This window comes from Protopterus annectens, chromosome 8.part1 (genome assembly GCF_019279795.1).
Source record: "Protopterus annectens isolate FY-2018-M chromosome 8.part1, PAN1.0, whole genome shotgun sequence".
Taxonomy (NCBI): domain Eukaryota; kingdom Metazoa; phylum Chordata; order Ceratodontiformes; family Protopteridae; genus Protopterus; species Protopterus annectens.
In genome coordinates this window covers 111,698,460-111,720,130 of record NC_056742.1, presented here as the reverse complement: position 1 = coordinate 111,720,130, position 21,671 = coordinate 111,698,460, and the positions used below count along the sequence as shown (strand labels likewise).

The 21,671-nt window shown below is 39.4% G+C and overlaps 1 protein-coding gene across 3 annotated transcripts in view; it reads right to left on the bottom strand.

Annotated features, from left to right (window-relative positions):
• The window catches only part of DEF8 (differentially expressed in FDCP 8 homolog), a 1,140,218-nt gene that overhangs the window by 437,490 nt on the left and 681,057 nt on the right, over positions 1 to 21,671 (bottom strand). For all 3 annotated transcript variants that reach the window (XM_044081732.1, XM_044081731.1, XM_044081734.1), the window contains one exon: positions 21,270 to 21,383. In XM_044081732.1, the coding sequence (XP_043937667.1) occupies positions 21,270 to 21,383 (114 nt within the window). The remainder of the gene's footprint in view (positions 1 to 21,269; positions 21,384 to 21,671) is intronic.

Below are 21,671 nucleotides of genomic sequence, written 5' to 3'. Positions count from 1 at the left end.
CAGACAGGGGCTGATAGAGTATAGACCACTGAACAGCCAGGATCCATTGGAGGGCTTGCATAAAATACCTTGCAAGAGGAACTAAAGGGATGGCAGCCACCATAGATCCTACAGCCTGGAGTATTAACCTTGCTGGAGTAGAAGCTAGATTCAATACAGTTCAGACATGATCTCTCAATGTTTGAACTCGATGAGGGGGAAGAGTAGGAATCTGATTCACTGTGTCCAAGGTAGCTCCAATAAATTCTAAAGTCTGCAGAAAGAGACAGGTTTGATTTTGCCTGATTTATGGTGATCCCCAGATGGTTGGCAATTTTGAAAAAGTAATCCCTGGCCTGTAGCAGTTGGTGCCTGGTCGGGGCAGTATTTATTTATTTATTTCCAGTTTGATAACCGAGGAAGTCCACTGGGCCCAGGGGGCCCGTTTTCAGTGGAGGCCCGGGGAGAAAAGCTCCGCATTACATACAGCTGATAAGCATTACACACTTGTAAAGTTATACATAGAATTCTACCAGCATTTTAGATTTATACAGTTATATATAGAATAGAATATAGAATTATGCATTTTGAGACAGAAGTTATTATACAGTTATACATATATTTAAGCATATAGAAAACATAAGAATTGAGAGAGAAGGACATTACATAGCAAGCATATGAAGTGGAAGAGCTATTAGCAAGGAGAGCGAGTAGCAGAGATTAGGATTGGAAAGTGTAAGCATTAATTACAGGAAGCTGTTCACGGATTTAGATTAATAATGCGATTGACACAAGAGGGTCATCAGAAGAGGGAACAGCAAGAGTAAAGGTACAGAAGGGAGAACAGATAAGTGTAGAAGTTAAGGGAATTAGGTAGGAAAAGTACAATTGCATTTTCGGGTCTGGGCGAGGTGGGAATGGAGCTGGGATTTGAAGAGTTCAGAGTTTGAGGTATTTCTTAGCAGGGATGGAAGAGAGTTCCATTTTTTGGCAAGTGAGTGGGAAAGGAGAAGCTGGCCGGGGGGACGTTTAGGTTTATATACAGAGAGTAGGTTTTGTTGGGCGGATCTAAGGGGTCTGAGTGGGGTGTAGGAGGGTAATATGTTTGTTAGAGCAGGCCATGCAGTGGGTTTAAAGATTAGTTTGTGGGCTGTGGTCAGTTGAAGGTAGTTGAGATAATTAGGAAGCTCTAGCCAATTTAGAATATGAAGAGAGGTGCAGTGATGAGAGGAGAATTTAGATTTAGTATCGAATTTAGCGATTTTGTTGTAGCAGATTTCTAATTTTGAGGAGATGGAGTTAGATTGGTTAGAAGCGGGGCACCGTATAGTAGTGACGATAGTAAGTAGGTGGAGGCAAGAGTTTACCTTGTGGACAGAGAGAAAAAAGGGGCATTTCTATATAGCATGCCAAGCTTCTTGTGAGTTTTTTTAATGTTTAGTTGGACATGCATATTGAATGTTAGGTGTTCATCAATGGCAACTCCGAGTAGTTTGGCAGAGGATGAGACTTCTATAGTGGAGTTGGCCTGGCTGATGATATTGAAGGATTGTTTATCAATTTGGAGAGATTTTGAGTGGGAGAATAGAAGAATTTTGGATTTGTTGGCATTAAGGGAGAGATGGTTTTGGAGCATCCAATTCTCAGTAGTGGAAAAAGCCAATTGGGTTTTGCCTGAAGCTCGGGGAGGCTGGGAGCAGAGCAGACTAGGGTGGAGTAATCTGCATACTGCACTATTTTGGTGTTTGGGATCGCAGTATGAAAATCGTTGATAAATACATTTAAGAGCAGTGGTCCAAGAATGGATCCTTGGGGAACCCCGGTTGGGGTAGGTAGTAAGGTTGAGGTACCAGACTGCCATTTAACAACCTGAGATCTGTCAGAGAGATAACTATGGAACCAGGTGAGGGAGCTTTAAGAGAGATTGAGGTTCAAAAGGTGATTCAGAGGGTGGGCATGGGAGATAGTGTCAAATGCCTTAGATAGATCCAGAAGGGTAGTGGATACAAATTCTCCAGAGTCACGAGCATGATTTACTATGTCTAAGAACGAGAGAAGAGCAGTTACTGTACTATGGCTGGGGCAGAAGCCATGTTGGGTGTGGGAGAAGAGTTGATTGTTGATGAGGAACGGCATGAGTTGCTGTTGGACGCATTTTCAAGGAGTTTTGAAATAGGGGAGAGAATGGCTATAGGTCGGAAGTTAGAGATACTGTTATTTTTACCTCCTTTGTGGAGGGGCAGGATAAAGGCGGCATGCCATAATTTGGGGATGTAAGATTCCTGTAAGGATCGATTGATGAGAATGTTGATAGGGATGAAGATACCGTATGCGGCTAGCTTTAGAAAGAGAGAGGGAATGTTGTCGGGGGCATTAGAGCAAGGTTTAAGTTTGGAGAGGAGGGATTTGATGAAGGAGGTTGAGAAAGGCTTTAGCAAAAAAGAGGAGGGATGATTGGGAGAGGAGGGGTTTGAGGAAGGATCAGGGGGGTGGGAAGGGGAAGAGGAAGGAGGATTGAGAGGCGGTGAAGAGATATGGTTGGGGAAGGTCTTAGTGAGGTCAGCTATAGAGTTGGTAAAGAAGGAGTTGAAAAGGGAGGCAATTTCTGTGTCAGATTTATTGTTGCCAGGACAGTGGTTGGATTTCTTACCTGGGTGCAGAAGAGAGTTAATAGAGTTCCAGAATTGTTTAGGGTTTTTGGAGTGGGTAGACTGTAGTTTAATGTAATAACATTTTTTATCTTTAGTAACAGGCTTTTTGGCAAGATTGCGGAGTTGTTTATATTTGAGAAGGGTAGCAGGAAGTTTATTTTTGTTGTAAAGTTTTCAGCACTTGTCTCTTTGTAGCGTAAGTGCTTTAGTGTCTTTTGTTAGCCATGGGGCAGAATTCAGTTTTGTTCGCTTAGTTCTAGGGGGGGCTTGGGAGTTAAGGATGCCAAGGAAGGTGGTGTTGAAGAAATCTAAGGCTTGGTCTAGAGGAAGAGTTTTTAGTTTGTCCAAATGTGCTAGTTTAAGTGTTTTTGAGAATATGGAAGGATTGAAGTTTGTAAGATTACAGGTGTTGATATATTGGTGTTGGTAAGGGGGGGAGTGGGTGGCTCGGTGGATGAAGGCAGGGAGATGGTCACTCATGGTGTCTGGTAATAAGCCGGAGTGAGTGATCTTATTAGGGTGTGAGACTAAGATCCAGTCCAGAGTGGATCCTGGGGGGTTGTTTCTATTAGGTCTGGTAATGCCGTTTGTTAGTTGCGTGAAATTGAATAGATTAATGGAGAGTGAGAGATTATTGTTATTGATTTTATTCCAGTCAATGTTCACATCACCTAGTATATAAATTTTGAGTATGACGTTAGCAGAGGCCCATAAAAGGATGTTTTCTAGAGTAGTAATATTATTTCCAGGTGGGATATAGATGGCTATAATACATATACTTTTGTAATTATTCATTTTGAGAGTTCCTATAACTAGTTCAGCGTTGTCAAACTGTGGAATAGGGTTTTGGTATGGACAGAGATTCAGTAGGCTGTTATAGATTAAGGCTACTCCACCTTCTTTTTTGTTTTGGTGGTCATATCTGAGTGCCTTAAAGCCAGGGGGTACAATCTCAGAGTCAGTAATGTGGGGGTTTAAGCCATGTCTCTGAGACAGCTACTATATCAGGCAGAGTTTGGTTTAGCCAAGCATGGAAGAGAGTTATTTTGTTTTGCAGACTCTGGATATTGATGGTGAATAGCTTGAGGAATTTGTGGGTGATGTTATTTGGAGAGGTAGAGAATCCAGGGGTAGTAGAGGTTTTGGGTCCGGGGTTGGGGTCAATATCTCCTGCTAGTGCTATCCAATTAGAGAAGGGAAAGAATAGGACTTTTGATGTATGACTAAAAGAAGGGAGGAAGAATAATTTCACTTTTGGTGTATGGGGATTTAATGAGGAGGTAAGGAGTTTTAGTTTATAAAAGTGAAGTGGGTTAGGTTGAACAAGAGATGGGGATATGTTGTGATAGTGATAGTGATAGTGATGAGCGATGGGGAGAGGATGGGGGAGGGGAAGGGAGTTAGGAGGGGAGAAGGAGGGAGGAAGTTTATAGGCAGAGTAGGAGATGACATTGTAGATAGTAGTTAGCAGAGGAATGCTTATAGAAAAGATGAAAAAAGTCGGTGAGAGGGTTGGAGTCATACTTAAGTGAATTTGAGTTTTAAGCCGCTATAAGGGAGTAGAGGAGTAAGGAATCAGGGTGGGAGGGGAGGGCAGTAGTTTGGCAGGATGAATGAAGTCCGTGCCTGAGACTTATGGTTGGGACAGAAGAGAGAGAGGGAGGGGCTTATTGTAAATAAATGTAGCTGTACTGGGGGTGGGTGGGACATGGGGGCATGGCGGGGAGCGAAGCGAGCGGAGCGGGGCTAACACTGTTACAAGGGTTAGCTTGTTTCAGGAGCACAGCTTTAAGATGGCGAGTGTTTCTTAAGAGTAGAAGCACTGTTTTAAGGGTGGGTTACTTAGTGGCCGAGTGACTTTAATATTTGAGCCAAATGAGCAGCAAACATTCACTAGAATTAGGCTGCACACAGTAATTTGCTCTCATGCCGAGCCTTGTAAGCAGAGTACGGCTTCTTTCTCAAACCTTATCAGGTAAGCTCGACGGTGCTAGGGAATGGCTCTGATTTTGGAGTTAGATAACTCAAAATTATTAGGCAAGTTCCAGATATCTGGAAAGGAGAAGATTTAATGGGCGTTTGGACCCAGTTGGGCTGTAATAAAGTACACAGGAAAACAGGAAGAAAAACAAGACGCAATATTAACCTTGGCGAAAAATAGAAGTAATAGGGCTGCTTGTCTAGCATTCTGTGCCTGGTCGTTTGCCTGGGGGATAAGTTCAGAAGGGAGCAGTCCAAGTATAAAGGAAACTTAGGGCAGAGACCTAGAAAGGGATAATTTTGTTAGGTCCATTCAATATTAAGCAGAATATTAAGCAGAACAACAACAGTTTAAGCAGTCAGCACAGAAAGACAGTTAACATGCATTCACAATAAAGCATAGTGTTCTTGGTCAGTAAGCAAGATACGTGGCAGTTCTTTAAATTCAGTACCTAACAATCCATCTTCTGTATACTAGGCCAGTCATCGATTACTAGAGGTTACAGTTTCAACAAGAGATACAATATTAGGATCTGGCTTTATCTCAGGTCTGTATCACATAGCATTAACATGGCTGCCTCCGGTTTATCGGCTATAGTACAGGAACAAACAAAACAGATCTCAACGGGTTTAGCAGAAATATAGCTAAAATTCAGCAAAAGTAAATGCAGTACTTTAGTTTTGGTTCAAATACATTAATTTAGACAATTATAATGAAGCAGAAAATACATTGGTTAGAATTAATTGAAAGTAAAGTGGAAAACATCAAAGCAGTGTGTTCATATCTAACTTACTGGGTCCTGTCGCACTAGAGTTTTTGAATTTGGCGGGTTAAGTGGGGAATATATATAACCTCTGTTCAGAGGGAAGAGGGCGGAGTGGGGCTAACACTGTTACAAGGGTTAGCTTGTTTCAGAAGCACAGCTTTAAGATGGCGAGTGTTTCTTAAGAGTAGAAGCACTGTTTTAAGGGTGGGTTACTTAGTGGCCGAGTCGCTTTAATATTTGAGCCAAATGAACAGCAAACATTCACTAGAATTAGGCTGCACACAGTAATTTGCTCTCACGCTGAGCCCTTTAAGCAGAGTACGGCTTCTTTCTCAAACCTTATTAGGTAAGTTCGACAGTGCTAAAGAATGGCTCTGATTTTGGAGTTAGATAACTCAAAAATGATTAGGCAAGTTCCAGATATCTGGAAAGGAGAAGATTTAATGTGCGTTTGGACCCAGTTGGGCTGTAATAAAGTACACAGGAAAACAGGGAGAAAAACAAGACGCGATATTAACCTTGGCGAAAAATAGAAGTAATAGGGCTGCTTGTCTAGCCTTCCGCGCCTGGTCGTTTACCTGGGGTATAAGTTCAGAAGGGAGCAGTCCAAGTATAAAGGAAACTTAGGGCAGAGACCTTGGCGAAAAATAGAAGTAATAGGGCTGCTTGCCTAGCCTTCTACGCCTGGTTGTTTGCCTGGGGTATAAGTTCAGAAGGGAGCAGTCCAAGTATAAAGGAAACTTAGGGCAGAGACCTTGGTGAAAAATAGAAGTAATAGGGCTGCTTGTCTAGCCTTCCACTCCTGGTCGTTTGCCTGGGGTATAAGTTCAGAAGGGAGTAGTCCAAGTATAAAGGAAACTTAGGGCACAGACCTTGGTGAAAAATAGAAGTAATAGGGCTGCTTGTCTAGCCTTCCGCTCCTGGTCGTTTGCCTGGGGTATAAGTTCGGAAGGGAGCAGTCCAAGTATAAAGGAAACTTAGGGCAGAGACCTAACCTACTGCGTCCTGTCGCACTAGAGTTTTTTGTTCTGATGACCAGCCAGTCATCCAAGTAAGGAAACAGCCAGAATCCCTGCAGTCTCAGGTGAGCTGCAACTACTACCATGCATTTGGTAAACACCCTAGGGGCTGTGGTGAGTCCAAATGGCACATCCCTAAACTAAAAATGACTGACTTCCAGCTGGAAGCTGAGACGACTCCAGGAGCATCTGTCTACTTTGATGTGATAGTACCCATTGTTTAAGTCCACTGAGCACATTCAATCATCCTTCCACGGCAGCAGCAGAATGGACTGAACCATCACCAGTCAGAAGTTTTCCTTCCTTACAAGCAGATTTAATTTTCTTAGATCCAAAATGGATCGCAGGTCATCAGTTTTCTTTGGCACAAAAAGAAGTGAGAGTAGGTTTTGAACCCTATTTGTCTGGTTGGGACCTCTTGGATGACACTTTTTTTTGCAGTAGATTTAGAAATTCTGTTTCTGTGAATTCCTCCTGACTGGGTGGAATAGCCTCTGGATGTAATTTTTAGCACCCACTTGTTTTGTGTTACATCAGTCCAGGCAGTAGGGTGCAGAAAAAACTGACCCCTGACTGCCTCCAGAGATGAGCAGTCAGGCAGTGCTTCAGGAGCGCTGGTAGGGCCCATCAGAGAACGGTTCCCTGAAGCCCTGATTCTGCAGACCCCCTCAGCCTCCTGGGGTGGCATCTCCCATTGAAACTTCCTCCTCTGCTCCTAGAGGTAGAATCCCTAAGTTGATCCTGGGAAGATCCATGGGATTTTTGGAACCAAGTTTTCCTTTCACTACCCTGGTTTCTAGAAAAGGTGTGCTGTGGAGTGGAGAACTTGACCCCAATGGATGGCAAGGTCTTCCCTTCTTGTTCACTTCAGGTTAGGGTTTCTTTGACCGATGGATCGAAGAGTGAGGATCCATCGAGGGGTGCTAATAAGGAATGACAGAGGAGTTCTGTTCCGCTAGCCACAACCATGGCCATCCACTAGAATACCCTTGGTCCAATAAGGTCGGTCTTTGGGGGGGGGGTGTCTGGGCATTTCAGGATCGGTTCAATCGAGTCTGGCGTCTTCCAAGTTCAGCTGGACACCAAATCCACAAGCTCGCCTGCCGGGGGAACCACCCAGGATGTAGACGGCCCTGTCCTGAAGGCCTCCAAAAATATGGACTGCTCTGAGGATGGAAGTTGGGCTGACCAACCACCTCTTTGCTGCAGGATCTCCAAAATGTCTCCAAAGGAGATGTCCTCCAGTGGTGATCTGGGAGATCCATCCCCTTCATCAAAGTCTATATCCTCACTGATGGACTCTGAAGGAAGTCAATGTGCCTCCTTTTACACGTCCTCTTAGAAGGAATTTCCTCTGTGGGATGTCCAGAGCAGGTCTCGGAAGAGGAGGGGGTTCCCTCTGAGGGAAGAATTTGGATGCCAGTTTGGATGGGTTAACTTGGGACAGGAATGACGGGCTCAAGTCTCTGATCCAAGGGAAGTCAATGGGAAGGGTCGTAGCTCAATGGGACCAGATCCTTATCATTAGAGAAAGCCCTTTCTACTACTAGGAATGCCGAAGAACCCCCTCCCAAATCCCACAGGAGCTGAGGCTACAGAAGAAGAGAGGGCCAGGATCCCCAAGCCCTGGGTCCCAGGTAGAATCAGATCCAAACTGTCCAGCACAGAAACACCAAGGGGAAGAGATGGCTCCAACAAAATAGGAACCAAACCCCTCCCCCTTGATACGATGGGGATGTCCAGGATCTGATACCCGCTACGATCTGAAGACAATGGATCTGAGGAGGTCAAGGCATTGGTCGGTGAGAAGGAAGGCAGGCTCCATACACTCAATTCTGAAGCCGAGGGATGGATCAGAGAAGGAGACTGGACATGGAGAGAGAGACTAGCAGAACCCACAGGTGAAAGTGCAGAGAAGACACCCAGCTGGATCAGAGTCCTGAGAATCTTCCTAATCATTCAGTCCACGTTGGCCACTGAAAGACTCCTAGAAGACCTGGAGGAAGCTACTGACAGGGGTCTGGAGTGCCTAGATGGAGTCTGCTTTAGCCCAAGGGGAGGAGCTGACTCAAACCCCAGCACCAGCCTAGGACCCCTCACTGCAGGATCTGTAGACTTAGGATCCGAGGAGGAGGGGGCGGCCACCTCAGGAGAACAAGAGTTCAACTGAGTAGGATCCATCCCTGCAGGATCTGTAGGCTTAGGATCCGAGGAGGAGGGGGCGGCCACCTCAGGAGAACTAGAAATCAACTGAGGCTCCAACGGATCCGAGGAGTTCTTCAGATCTGCCAGAGCAGAGTTAGGTCTAGGATCTAAAGTGGTCACATCTGAGGGCCTCCCAACCTTGGCAGGTAGTTCGGAAGGCACCCTCTAAGATTTATGAGGGCTCCTCTTAGAGTTATTGGACCCCAAAAAGTTCTTGAAGGGGGTTTGAGCCCCTGGAGAGGAAGCAGGTAAGAGGCCCTTCAGAATCAGCTTGTTTCTGTGGTCGGCGATAGCTCTGCGGTTGAAGCTTTCGCAAACAGAGCAGGCCAACCACAGATGTTCCACACACAGGCAGAAAACACAAAGAGTGCGCATTGGAATGCAGGAACTTACAGACATATTCCGAACACCTTTTGAACCCACTACACCACACACACACACACACACACACACACACACACACACACACACACACACACACGCACACACGCACGCACGCATGCACACACAAAGGAAATAAGAACAACTTGAGGAGAGTAAACAGGGCTTAACTTAGAAAAGTTTAAAAAAAAAAGTTTTTTTTTACTTGATAGTAAACAGACAAGAAGGTAAGGTAAAGAAACAAAAGGGAAAGCCTATTAGCTAACAGCTACCCAGAACATGGGAAAAAATTTAAAACAACTGCCATCAAGGCAAGAGGAAACGAACACCGCACACACTCAGAAAAGGGAGGTGAGAAGGTAAAACTAGAAATTTAACAGTAAAGAGAAAACCACTTATCTGGTAGAAGAAACCCAAAAAAACTCCACAAACTGCTCAAGACTATACGACCACATCTGACTCACCTGGCGGCAAACGAGATCTGAGGATGTTTGTTGGACTGCAGGGCACTGTGGGTAGTGGGAAGAGCTAGAGACTTGGATCCTAGTCTGAAGAAATGCGGCCAAGTTGGATCTGAGGGTCGGATCTATACCCCATATGCAAGAAGGAGTGAAACAGAAAACATCAGACTGACAGTATCTGCATAGGTTACAAGTGCAGTGTTACTACTACTGGAAGGATGGAAGCCATGTTGTCTGGGGGATAGGGGTTCTTCCTGCAGGAGATAATTTAGCAATTGTTTTGAATACATTTTTCAAGTATTTTGGAAAGGAGGGATAAGACTGCTATAGGTCTAAAGTTAGTAATGTCTGTTGAATTTTCTCCTTTGTGCAGAGGGATAATGTGCAAGTTTTTCCATTGAGAGGGAATGTAAGATTCTTGGATTGACCCCCATTTATAAGGACTGAGACTGGTCAGGCAATGTTATTGTCTGTTGTTTCAAGGTATTCACTTGGGAGGTCATCAGGTGAAGTACAGCATGGTCTGAGTTTGCTTAAGAGTAGTTTTATATAGGATGTGGGCACAGGTTTGAAAGTGGATGTCGTGATACGTGGCCACTGGGTAGGCTTAGGATTACATGTTGGGGAATCCTTGGTTAGAGATGCTATACTGTCTATGAAATGAGACTTAAACTGTCCTGTGGTTTTTAAGTAATGAGCTATTGGGAAAGGGATTGGAGTTGAATTTATGGCAGGGATGCAAGATTGCTTTATGGCTGTCTGGAATTTTTTACGGTTTTATTTACTATTATTCTGAAAGTTGTTACAGTATATATTTTTGTCTCCATAAATTTGCTTTTTGGTATGATTGAAAAGCATTTTGAAGTTTTCAAGATATTGTGGTGTTTTATATTTTTGCCAGTCTTTCTACATCTTTTTCTCTATCCTGCATTAGCATTCTACTCTTTCTGAATTGCCAAACAGCAGTATTTGTTTTTAGTCTCTTCCTTCTAACAGGTGCAAAGCTACTTAGGATATACATGAAAGTTGTACTGAATGCATTTACAGCATCATCTAAGGGGAGGATTTTTAGTAAGTTCCAGTTAACAGATGATAGATTAGTAATGAATATTTCTGGGTTAAACTTGGAATGGTTGTGTTTTATAAATATGCTGCTTAAGCGGATGTGTGAGATGTCTCGAGGAAGTCTTTTGAGTTTCCAATACCATGACAGGAATGGACCCCATTCCCAAGTCAAAGCGTGATTAAAGTTTGTGAAATTAATATTGTTTCAATCTTTGTTATTAGCTAAAAGTGCTATTCACAGCACCAGCAACATGAGCAGAAGTGACTCCTTCTGCAATTCATACGGAATTACATGCATCAGTAGCGTATCTAAATAAAAGTGTAAATTCTTTTTTATGAGACCCACTGCTTCTACTACTATTGGAACTGTCTGGGTATCCTTCCACATTGCCCTTGTTTCTGTCTGCAAATCCTAGTATTTTATGACTTTGTATCTCTCTGTATGTAAGACATTGTCATCACTCGGTGTAGCAATTTCAATGACCAATGATACTTTTGTCTTCTTTTCATGGACTACTACATCTGGTTTTCTCACATCTGTTTTTTGAACTGTTGGTAATGGGTGATCCCATGCGATATAAAATTCATCATTCTCTATAATGTTTTGTGGCTCGTGTTTCCAATTCTTCTCAGCTACTTCAATATTGTACTGTTTGCATAATGTCCAATGCAGCCGTCTCTCCACATTATTATGCCTTTCAGTGCACAGGCCCCGCTGCCATTTGTATATCACACCCAGCAACAAGATGTGCAACTGTTTTCAGTTCTGTTTTATTGAACTGGCATTTGTCTGTTTCTCCCACATGTTCAATGGACTTTGTAAACCAATGTGTACATATATTAACCTTTCATCCTTTGGTTTAAATTTGCCTCTCCTTAACCATTCCTACGTCAGATCCAGATCAACATGAGGTTGTTCCAGGAGTTTTCTCTACTTGCAGCTATATTTATGCCTTTTCCAAATTTACTGCCTCCTCATCTGACCCTTCTGCTTATATTCTTTCTTTTGTTTTTTGGAACATTCAGTTGCAACCTGATTTTTTATCTACTTATGGTTTGGTTTTCATTCCCGATTAACACTGATAAGCTTCTGCTAAACTAAGCAAGGAAATCACCTTAGACTTGTTCTTTTCATTTTTCAAAACTTTCACTATGTTTGGATCTAATGTCAGCAAATATGTATGCAGTCTTAGGCTATGATTACAAATCAAAACGTAATCACTTTTGAGGAGGCCCATGCCTCCTTCAGAACCAGGAATATAATCTTGGTATACACTGATTTTTACATATAATTTGATATGCGTGAAGCATTTTTCTTGTTTTCCTATCCAGGTGATCCAATACCTTTTGGGGCCAGTTAATCACCATAAAACTGTAAGTTAGAACAAGAGCAAATTGGTTTCTAGCCTGGATTTTGTTCTTAGATGTCTGGGTTGTTTTCAATATTAATTTTCGTCTTAAAATATTCATTACTGAGTTTTGTTAGCATTTGCTTATGTGTTACTGTCGATCCTTCGTTATTTCACAAATATTAATACAGTCCCTCCTGCTCAAGTTCCTTTCTATCACATTCCTGTCACAAACTGAGATTTTCTTTGTGTTGCAGCTTTCTTGCTGTAAATGTTACTTTTGCACATTTATCAAGACCAAATGACATTCTTGTATCACTTGACAAAGTTTTAATCACTTCCAGTTGTGCTTTCAGATCATCTGATGAACCATACAGTTTTAAATCATCCACAAAAAGAATACGAGAAGTCTTTACAGTCTGTTGTTTTCTGGGAGACAAATTGTAACCATGACCTAACATGTTAAGTAGACAGCTTATTGGGTTAAGGGCAAGACAAACGAGCAACTGTGACAGATTCATCCTGGAATATCCCCTTTTGAATTTTTATCCCTAAGATAATAAATAGACCTTTATGATGACTTAGCTTCAAAGTGGTTTGCTACTGTTTCATGGTCACTGCAATGTAATCTGTAACAATATTTTCTCCATGAATGTGAGATGCTGTTAAATGTTTTTTTGTAATCTACCCATATCATACTTAGATTCCCCTTTTTACAGTTCTCCATTATGACTTTAACAAATGATCCTTTGTTCCATATGACTTTCTTTTGTTACCCTTTTGTTCTATTGCCACGATTGAGTTTTCTTCTAAATGACACCAATAAGCAAAGCAGCACGATCCAGAACAACAGAACAAATCCAAAAAAGAAACACTGGCAGGAATCACAGAAAGAAGCTTTAATGCATGAAATAAAATCCACAGAATAAATCCAATACACACTCTGAATCCGACTGTAACAGAGCTGTAAATAACCACAAGTGAGCGCTTTCATCTCCAAGGGAGATTTCTTCAGACTGATGGTTATAACACGCTATTTCTCTTAAATACTCTTCTCAATTACTGAGCAGCAATAAATTAGTCATTTCAATTAAGACTTTGATTCAATATTTTGATAAAAAATAACTATATACATATGGTAATTAAAATAAGCCTAATGTTTAAAACCCTTCCTTTTTAAATATATAATAAATTCCTCTCTATTATTCAAACCTGGGGGAAAACACGCATTTAATCTCACTTGCCAGCAGTATTCTAACAACCCCAATTCTTCTTCAGTATTTATCTTTTTGACACTGGGGTGGATGTAGTCAATAACCAGACATTTAAAATTAGTCTTACATTTACTTTTTACATAATGTTTTGCCATAGCATTTTTAACATCCCCTTTTCCTATGGCATATTGATGTTCGTAAATTCTTTTGAACAATTCCCTTCCTGTTCTACCTATATAAAAACAATTACAATCTACACATACTATTAAATAAACAACATTTTTCGATTTACACGTAAATCTGCCAGGAACATACATCTTAGTATTGCCTACTAAAATCTCAGGCCTATCTGTATATAAATAATTACAATAATTACAGTTTAGTCACTTAATCATTCCCTTTCTTTCATCTACAACTCTATTTTTATTAAGTTTTCCTTGAAAAAAATCTTTAAAATTCTTTGCTCTTTTTTGTACAAACTTGGGTTTATCTCCTAACTTCTGAAGTAAATTGGTATTAGTTTTGAAAATTCCCCAATTCTTTCTCACAATATTCTTTATCTCATTGGAATCAGTACTATTTTGTACTGCCAAAGCAGTGGTAAAATCTACTGAAGATGTTCTGTTTGACTTCGTTTTAACTTTTTTATTTCTATTGGTATTTTCTTCTATCATGACATTTTCAATCACTTCGTAGGGGTAGCCTCTACTCAACATCCTTTCACAAAAATTATTGGCCTCCAGATGAAAAACTTCATCATCCTCTGTTAAATCACTTATTCTTTTTATTTGCCCTTTGACAATATTGTGTTTGGTTTTCTTGGGATGTAAGCTAGAATAATGTAGGTACATGTTATTTTGAAATTCTTTTTTTTATAAATTTTTGATAATAATTTTCCATCTTTTTTATATAAAATAAGATCTAAAAAATTGATATTTTCAATACTAAAATTATATGAAAACTTGATATAAGAAAAAACATTATTGATATATTTGAAAAAAAATTTAATTCTTCAACTGTCCCATTCCAAATAATCAGAATATCGTCAATAAATCTTAACATTTTAGTTATGTTTTTGGCAAACCCACTTTCTAATATATTTGCTGTTTCCCAACCTTGCATAAATAAATTGGCATAGCTTGGGGCTAAAGCCGCACCCATCGCTACCCCATTTACTTGGACAAACAGTTCATCATATAATTCCAAATAATTACAACTTAATACTAAATCTATCATTTCCATTAGCAGACTTACAGTATTTGTAGAAAATTCTCTTGATTTCAATAATTCTATTCTGACCATCTCCATGCCTTCTTTATTAGGAATCATGGTATAGAGAGAATTTATATCCAATGTTACTAGTATATCAGAGTCAGAGACTGTAACATTATTGAGTTTCATTATACAATCGTAGCTGTCCTTTATGTAACTCCCTTCGGGACTACTTTCTGTAGATGTTTACCTACTAAAATAGACATCCCTTCTAATTTGCTGTTTTTGCTGGCAACTATAGGTCAATAGGACAATCTATATTTTTCTGGATTTTGGGTATACTGAAAATCCTACTAATCGTCGGATTATTGTTAGTTATATTCCTCTTCATTTTGTCATCGATTCTGCCTGCATAGAACCATTCTACTATGCATGATTCTATTAATGAAAAGCCTTTCTTGATTTCAGACATATTTACTGGCCTATAAAAATTAGAATCTGATAACATTTCTTTCATCTTTCCTTCGTAATCTTTCCTGTCCATCAAAACAATTGCTCCCCCTTTGTCAGCTTTAAATACAAGTATATTTTCATCTCTAAGTAAAACATCAAAACAATCTTTCTCTTTTTTTGTTAAATTATAATATTTAAATTTTGTATCATCTTCCAACATTTCTAACATTTGTATTTCACATATATTTAGAAACATTTCTAGTTCTTTACATAAAGGTGGATTGTAACAGCTAGGTTTGTAGAAGTCACTATTAATACATTTCTGACTTCCTAACAATAATTTGAAATTCAATTTTCTCACATAGTCTCTTAACTCATTAATCATAATGAGTTTATTGGCCCTTTGTGCTGGGGCAAAATTCCACCCCTTACTTAAAACACAACAATCATCATAAGTGATTATTTTACTACTTAAATTAATGATTTTAAAATTAACACTTTTTAAGTCTTCCATTGCTTGCATTGGTAATTCCAATTCTTCTTTTGATATTTCTTGCCTCCCCAGTTTTTTTGTGGCTGTTGTTTGCTATGATGGTTACTTTCGCCGTAGCCATCTGCTGTAACTTGGGCCCAAGTTCTGTTTTGCTTGTCCATTCTCTGATATACTTCAATAATATGTTTGTTTTCATCATTGGTAGATCCTGTAAGAGCTGTTTCTTGGCTACTCATCTTAGTTCTACTCATCTCTTTAATTTTTGGTCTTACTGCTGGTTCAAATGTATTTTGTTTTCTTTCCCCCATAGGAGTATGGTGAACTTCAGCCACAGTTACTACATTATTTTTACTACCAAGTCTTTCAGACCTTCTTACTACATTTGTTTCTTCTTCTGAAGTCACCAAACGTATCTCCTGCTGTTTTGGTGCTTTATTATTGACATTTGATTCTAATCGAAGTCTATAAGCAGTAGCTACTCCATTCACATATTCATTTTTGTCTCTTTGAAATTTTTTTGTTTTCCTGTGACATAAATCTTTATTTAGCTTGTGTAGTTTCTCCTGTATAAGCACCATTTTACTATTAAAACTATCCCTAGAAGTATTATTTTTAAGAATGTCATAATTAGTCTTAACATTCCCTGTTAATTCTTCCAATTTAATGGTATTATCTTCGTGCAACAATTCCATATATTGTAGGCCAGCCTTTTGATTTATACTTAACCATTTGTCTGTGAATACTTTAGGTAAATCTTTGCCCGCCGGAAGATTTTTGACTCTCAGCCCTCTCGGGACTTGCTGAGCTTTCAAGCTATTTTCAAAAAATAAATTGTCCCACTGGAGACGTTTGACTAGTAGCAAGTCTTTTTCTAAAACACTAAACTTTTCTAAAATGTTAAAGCCTACATTTATGTTTGTTTCTGTTGCTACTTTGTCGCCAAAAGAAAACGGATTTGAGGGTGGAGCTAAACACCCTCTTAAAATATCTTCATCGGCATTGCCATAAACAGTTGTTCTTTAATTTTTATTTAAAAGATTTACAGTACCTTCTTCACGGACAATAAAAGAACCTTCGGGAGTGTCATTCAATACACACCCAGCTGACACTGCTGCAAAGCTGGTCCCGGAATCCACACCTCTTTCCATGCCTGCCGTACTGCAACGGAAACTATCAACACCAATAAGCAAAGCAGCACGATCCAAAACAACAGAACAAATCCAAAAAAGAAACGCTGGCAGGAATCACAGAAAGAAGCTTTAATGCACGAAATAAAATCCACAGAATAAATCCAATACACACTCTTAAGCCGACTGTAACAGAGCTATGGCAAAACATTATGTAGAAAGTAAATGCAAGACTAATTTTAAATGTCTGGTTATTGACTACATCCACCCCAGTGTCAAAAAGATAAATATTGAAGAAGAATTGGGGTGGTTAGAATACTGCTGGCAAGTGAGATTAAATGCGTGTTTTCCCCCAGGTTTGAATAATAGAGAGGAATTTATTATGTATTTAAAAAGGAAGGGTTTTAAACATTAGGCTTATTTTAATTACCATATGTATATAGTTATTTTTTTATCAAAATATTGAATCGAAGTCTTAATTGAAATGACTAATTTATTGCTGCTCAGTAATTGAGAAGAGTATTTAAGAGAAACAGCGTGTTATAACCATCAGTCTGAAGAAATCTCCCTTGGAGATGAAAGCGTTCACTTGTGGTTATTTACAGCTCTGTTACAGTCGGCTTCAGAGTGTGTACTGGATTTACTCTGTGGATTTTATTTCGTGCATTAAAGCTTCTTTCTGTGATTCCTGCCAGCGTTTCTTTTTTGGATTTTTTCTTCTAAATGACTATACACTTTGTTGGCATCAATAACAGTGTTCAGTCCATACATCGTCAGAAGGCATATCATTAGTCTAGTTTTTAGAATAGCTTGAAGGTAGTTTTTAGAATAGCTTGAAGGTTCACTCCTAATGAGGAGTATTGTTTTTCCTGTTGACAACCGGACTGGTGTTGGATCGGGATGCACACATAAGTAGTTCTTACTCAGGGCTAAATCTTCACCTAAAGATGTTAACACTTTTGGCCAGAAGTTAAGTACTGCATCTGGGTCTGGGGTTTTTCACATAGGAGTTTTTCAAATTTTTTTCAATTTCTCTGTTTGTTAGTTCATCCTATTTTATATCCTTTATATCTGAACTTCTTACTGATTCTTTTAGTTCTTCTATCCATTCAGCATCTTTGTTATGTTCCACAGGATCTTAATAGATATTTCTTCAAAATGTGTCTATTTCCTCTTTCTTTTGGTGGCATTTCTATTCCTTTTGCTTTGTTTCCCAGTTCTCTATAAAACTTTTTTGGGTCATCAATGAATTGCTTATTTTGTACTTTTCCTTTATATGTAACTGCTCATCTTCTAAGTTTTTCTGCCTGTGCTGATACCTTTAGTTTATTTTTTGCAAAAGTGTACAATAAATTCTGGTATGTTCTAATACTGTGCATTGCTTTTATCACATATTTCTAATTATTTTAGTTGAGCTGTTCCTTCTTCTATACTGCTATAACAGTGACACTTCTTGTCTTAATTGTTTTATAGTATTCCCTATTAGATACTTCCATGATGGCATTTGATTTCTTCCTTTTCTTTCCCTTATTTCCCTGTATTTTTGTGGTAAGACTATCAGTTATTAATGTAGCTCTATAGTAGTATATCCTATTTACTTCTGTTATGTCACATGAATGTCTGTTAATAGTCTTGATTACTGTGTTCACTTGTTTTATTAGGCTTCTAACATTTTGGGTCTTACTGACTTTCTGTAATCAATTCCTTTCATCAATCATAATATGTCTAAACATCTCTATTAAATCTAGCAACTCTTCCCTTAGATCATTTTCTTTTAAACTGAGGGCACATTCTTTGTTCTCCATTTCCTGTGGGTAGTCTACAGAAAGTCCCAGAACCTCTTCCTGTGATATATTTTTTCAGCTGCATCCTGCGTCATCTGTTGATCTTTCATGAGGGAACTCACTGGCCTACCACTCCATAACATTGACTGCGTCAGACATGCCACTGTTTCCTGTTCCTTCCCTTGCTGTGCAACTCCAACAGAACTTTTGCACTGGCTTCCTACCGAAGGCTCCAGAGTATCTTCATGTGGCAACTGATCAGATGCTTTCCATTCCACCTGTTTTTCCTTAATTTGGGGACTTACTTTTCTCTCATGCTGTGATGTTACCAGAGATGGATTTTCTACACTAAATCCTTCACTTTGCAGGTAATCCATAACTTGAATTTCTATTTCTTTAACTTCTCCATGACTAATCCACTTTTCTACTTCCCCCTTTGCTTTTTTATTTTGGTGTTGTAAAATTTTCCATATCTAGATGCCTTTTCCCAAACTTCTCTTCAAATATCTTTGGTGCTGCTCTTTTTGTACTTATTAGTTTTTTTTTTGCTTCCTCCTTTGCATAAATATTGCAACATATTAAATCTCTCTTTCTTTCCCATGTCCATATTTCTCCCTGAGATGTCTCCTGTTCCACCTGTTTTTCCACCCTCAGATCAAATTATAACACAGAGTAATCAGTTTATAGCCAATACAAAGCAAATGGCAGAGAGATACCAAGTGAAACAGGTTTTCTTTCATTTCCTGAATGCAGAAACCTGTTAGCCAGGAAGAATAAGTAACTGGCATATACAGTGTAATCTACTGGTCAAGAGAAAGGACAGTGGTCATTACAGTGCAAGGTAAAATCTGTTAGGGGGATGCTAAAAGCTAATTTCCAGCACAGGCAAGCAAGTATTTGACTAGATGAAGTTAATACATAGCAAGATTATTATCGTTAAATTTGCTTACATTGTACAAAGACAAAATTTTCAGGGAAAATGTTTGGGAGTTGGCCCTTGTGTCAGAGCTTCAGCAGTAACTGGGTCAGCGTAGTGACACCAGGCTATTGAACAAAGACAAAACTCTCAGTGAAAATATTTGGGGAAAAGAAGGATCAATAGCTTGAATTAAACCCTGAGCTAGACCCAGTAAACTACTCCTATCTAAGAAAATTTGAGGAGGAGCAGGTACATGTTTAGTTTTTTTTTTTTTTTTGTAAGGAAAAATGGAGCCAGCAGTAGTATTAATGCCAGCAGCAGCTTCCCCAGGGATGGGCAAACATTCCAATCTAAAAAGGAAGTCTTTCCTGTTCCCTCTGCTAGGAATGACAAGCGTTGTCTCTTCTCTTGCCAATGAGGGGACCCCAACAGTTGCAGGGGTGTGGCTAATCCCCAGTCTATAACTGCTATAGGTGCCAAACCAGAGGGATCATAGATAAAAAAATGACTGGTCTGAAGAACCAGTTTGGTCACAGCCAATTCAACCACCTGCATCTGAAACAAACTGCTAGCCTGCTGTGATGGCAAAGGCTGTTTCCCTAACTTTTTCTTTTTGCTGCTAGAGGAAATGACTGACTGTGGGACAGGTAGACTGTTCCATCATCAAGCTGAAAATGCTGCCTCTTTCCCTGGAAAAGCAAGCTGCCTAAACCAAAAACAATTAAAAGTCTATAAAAGTCACTTTTTGCACACAACAACACAATAAAAAACACTTTCCCAGCCACATAGAGTACAACAAACACAATGTCTCTACAGAAAAAAATTGTTTTCCCCTGCTTTAAACTAAAAAGAAAACAGTGCGATCCTCTTTAAAAGTACAGTTAAATCTTGTGACAGTCCATTAAAACACAAACCGCTAGCTTAAAAATAACTTTTTTAAGTATGAAAGTACGATAAAACAATTTTTTAAATGTGGAAGGTTTTTCCCCAAAGGGAAGAGCACAAGACAATAGTTGATTCCCAACAGCCTTCAGAGGAGTGCTTTCTTCGATGGCAGGAAAGCTCTGAAGGGCTTGGTACTCAAACCTGTCTTTTTAGTAAGCTCAGCTTGAGCTAACTCATGTCTTGGGAGAGTAGAAGTCCTGAACCTTTGGAATTTGGCTGTCTGTTATATCTTTGGCAGGACATAACCCATATAGTTAAGGGTACTACAGCAGTGATCAGTATAATGAACATCTAGTTTACATTTAAAGTAAACAGTCTAAACATCTACAAATTATTAAGGTTGAAGGTTGGAAATATTTGTAACATAACGGGATGAAATGGTATACTGAGTACTGAAATGGTGGAATGAAATGCATTACTACAAGGAACAAATACAGTCAAAGAAAGCTGGACAGAGATATATCAGAGAAGCAAATGTTTTGTAAATGTTATTGAGTCATAAACAACTTATGAAATATCTGATTCAAGAAGCAGAAACTTTTAGCTACAAAAAGATATTGGAGTATTGTGTTGGTTGATTTTAAAGGTGGGGTGGTGCAGGCAAGTATAAGGGATGAATCACAAGTAGAAAACTGAGCATCATCACCCTCTGCATAGACCAGTGTCGAGACACCCATTTATATCACCATGTACAGTTTCTCAACCACAATGAGCTGACTCTGTCCAGAGGAAGGTAACCATAACTCTTCAGAATCTTTGACTCCAAATAGACTAATAAACCCATCAACTACACATAACTCCTAAAGAAATAAGGCAGCAGTAAAATCATAGAAATATTCAAATATTTTGAAGGAAACACTGACGTGCAGGAGGAAAGTATGTTTCAAAGAAAAATAACTGCAGGAGGATGAAAGGATGGGCACAGTGCAAAAACAGAGTCACAGATTCAAAGTAATGAAAGGAACAAACTGTTCAAAAGCTGGTGGCAGCTACATAACACATACTTTTACAAGACATGTAGATAAGAAAGTAGCAGGGTAATTAAAAATCAGCCTGGAATGGGTATTAAGTAATTTTACAGAGTAGTAAGAAGGTTCAGAAAACTGAATAGCATAGACTATCAGCTTATGTACTGCATGGAAGATGGAAAACTTAGTTATACCAAGCATCAAATTCTATTTTCCTAAGTGCACACATCACTAAGGACAACAGAAAAGAGAAACATTTTTCATGTAAGGGAGATTCAGTAAATTACCACCACTTACCCTAATTTCTACTAACTCCTCCACGTAGTTAAAAAGCAGTGGGTTGACTTCTCTGAGCTTGAGGACAGGTCGCCACACCATCAGTGCCAGGAAACGGGTGCTAGATCTGCACACCTAGAAATGACAGAAGTCAAGGGCAAATCAACGCAGCAAAATACTGACATAAGCAGTGACTAAACAAAAGGTCTTTCCTCCTGTTTCTGAATCAATAAAGCCCCATCTCATGTACTAGCATGATAAAGAATGTACATTTATTTTCAGATAATTGTCTCAAACAAATTAACGGAATGAAAAATTTTATCATAAAAAAATAAAAAAACACAAGCTTTCGAGTGCACACACACACACACACACACACACACACACACACACACACACACACACACACACTGCTTTCTCAAG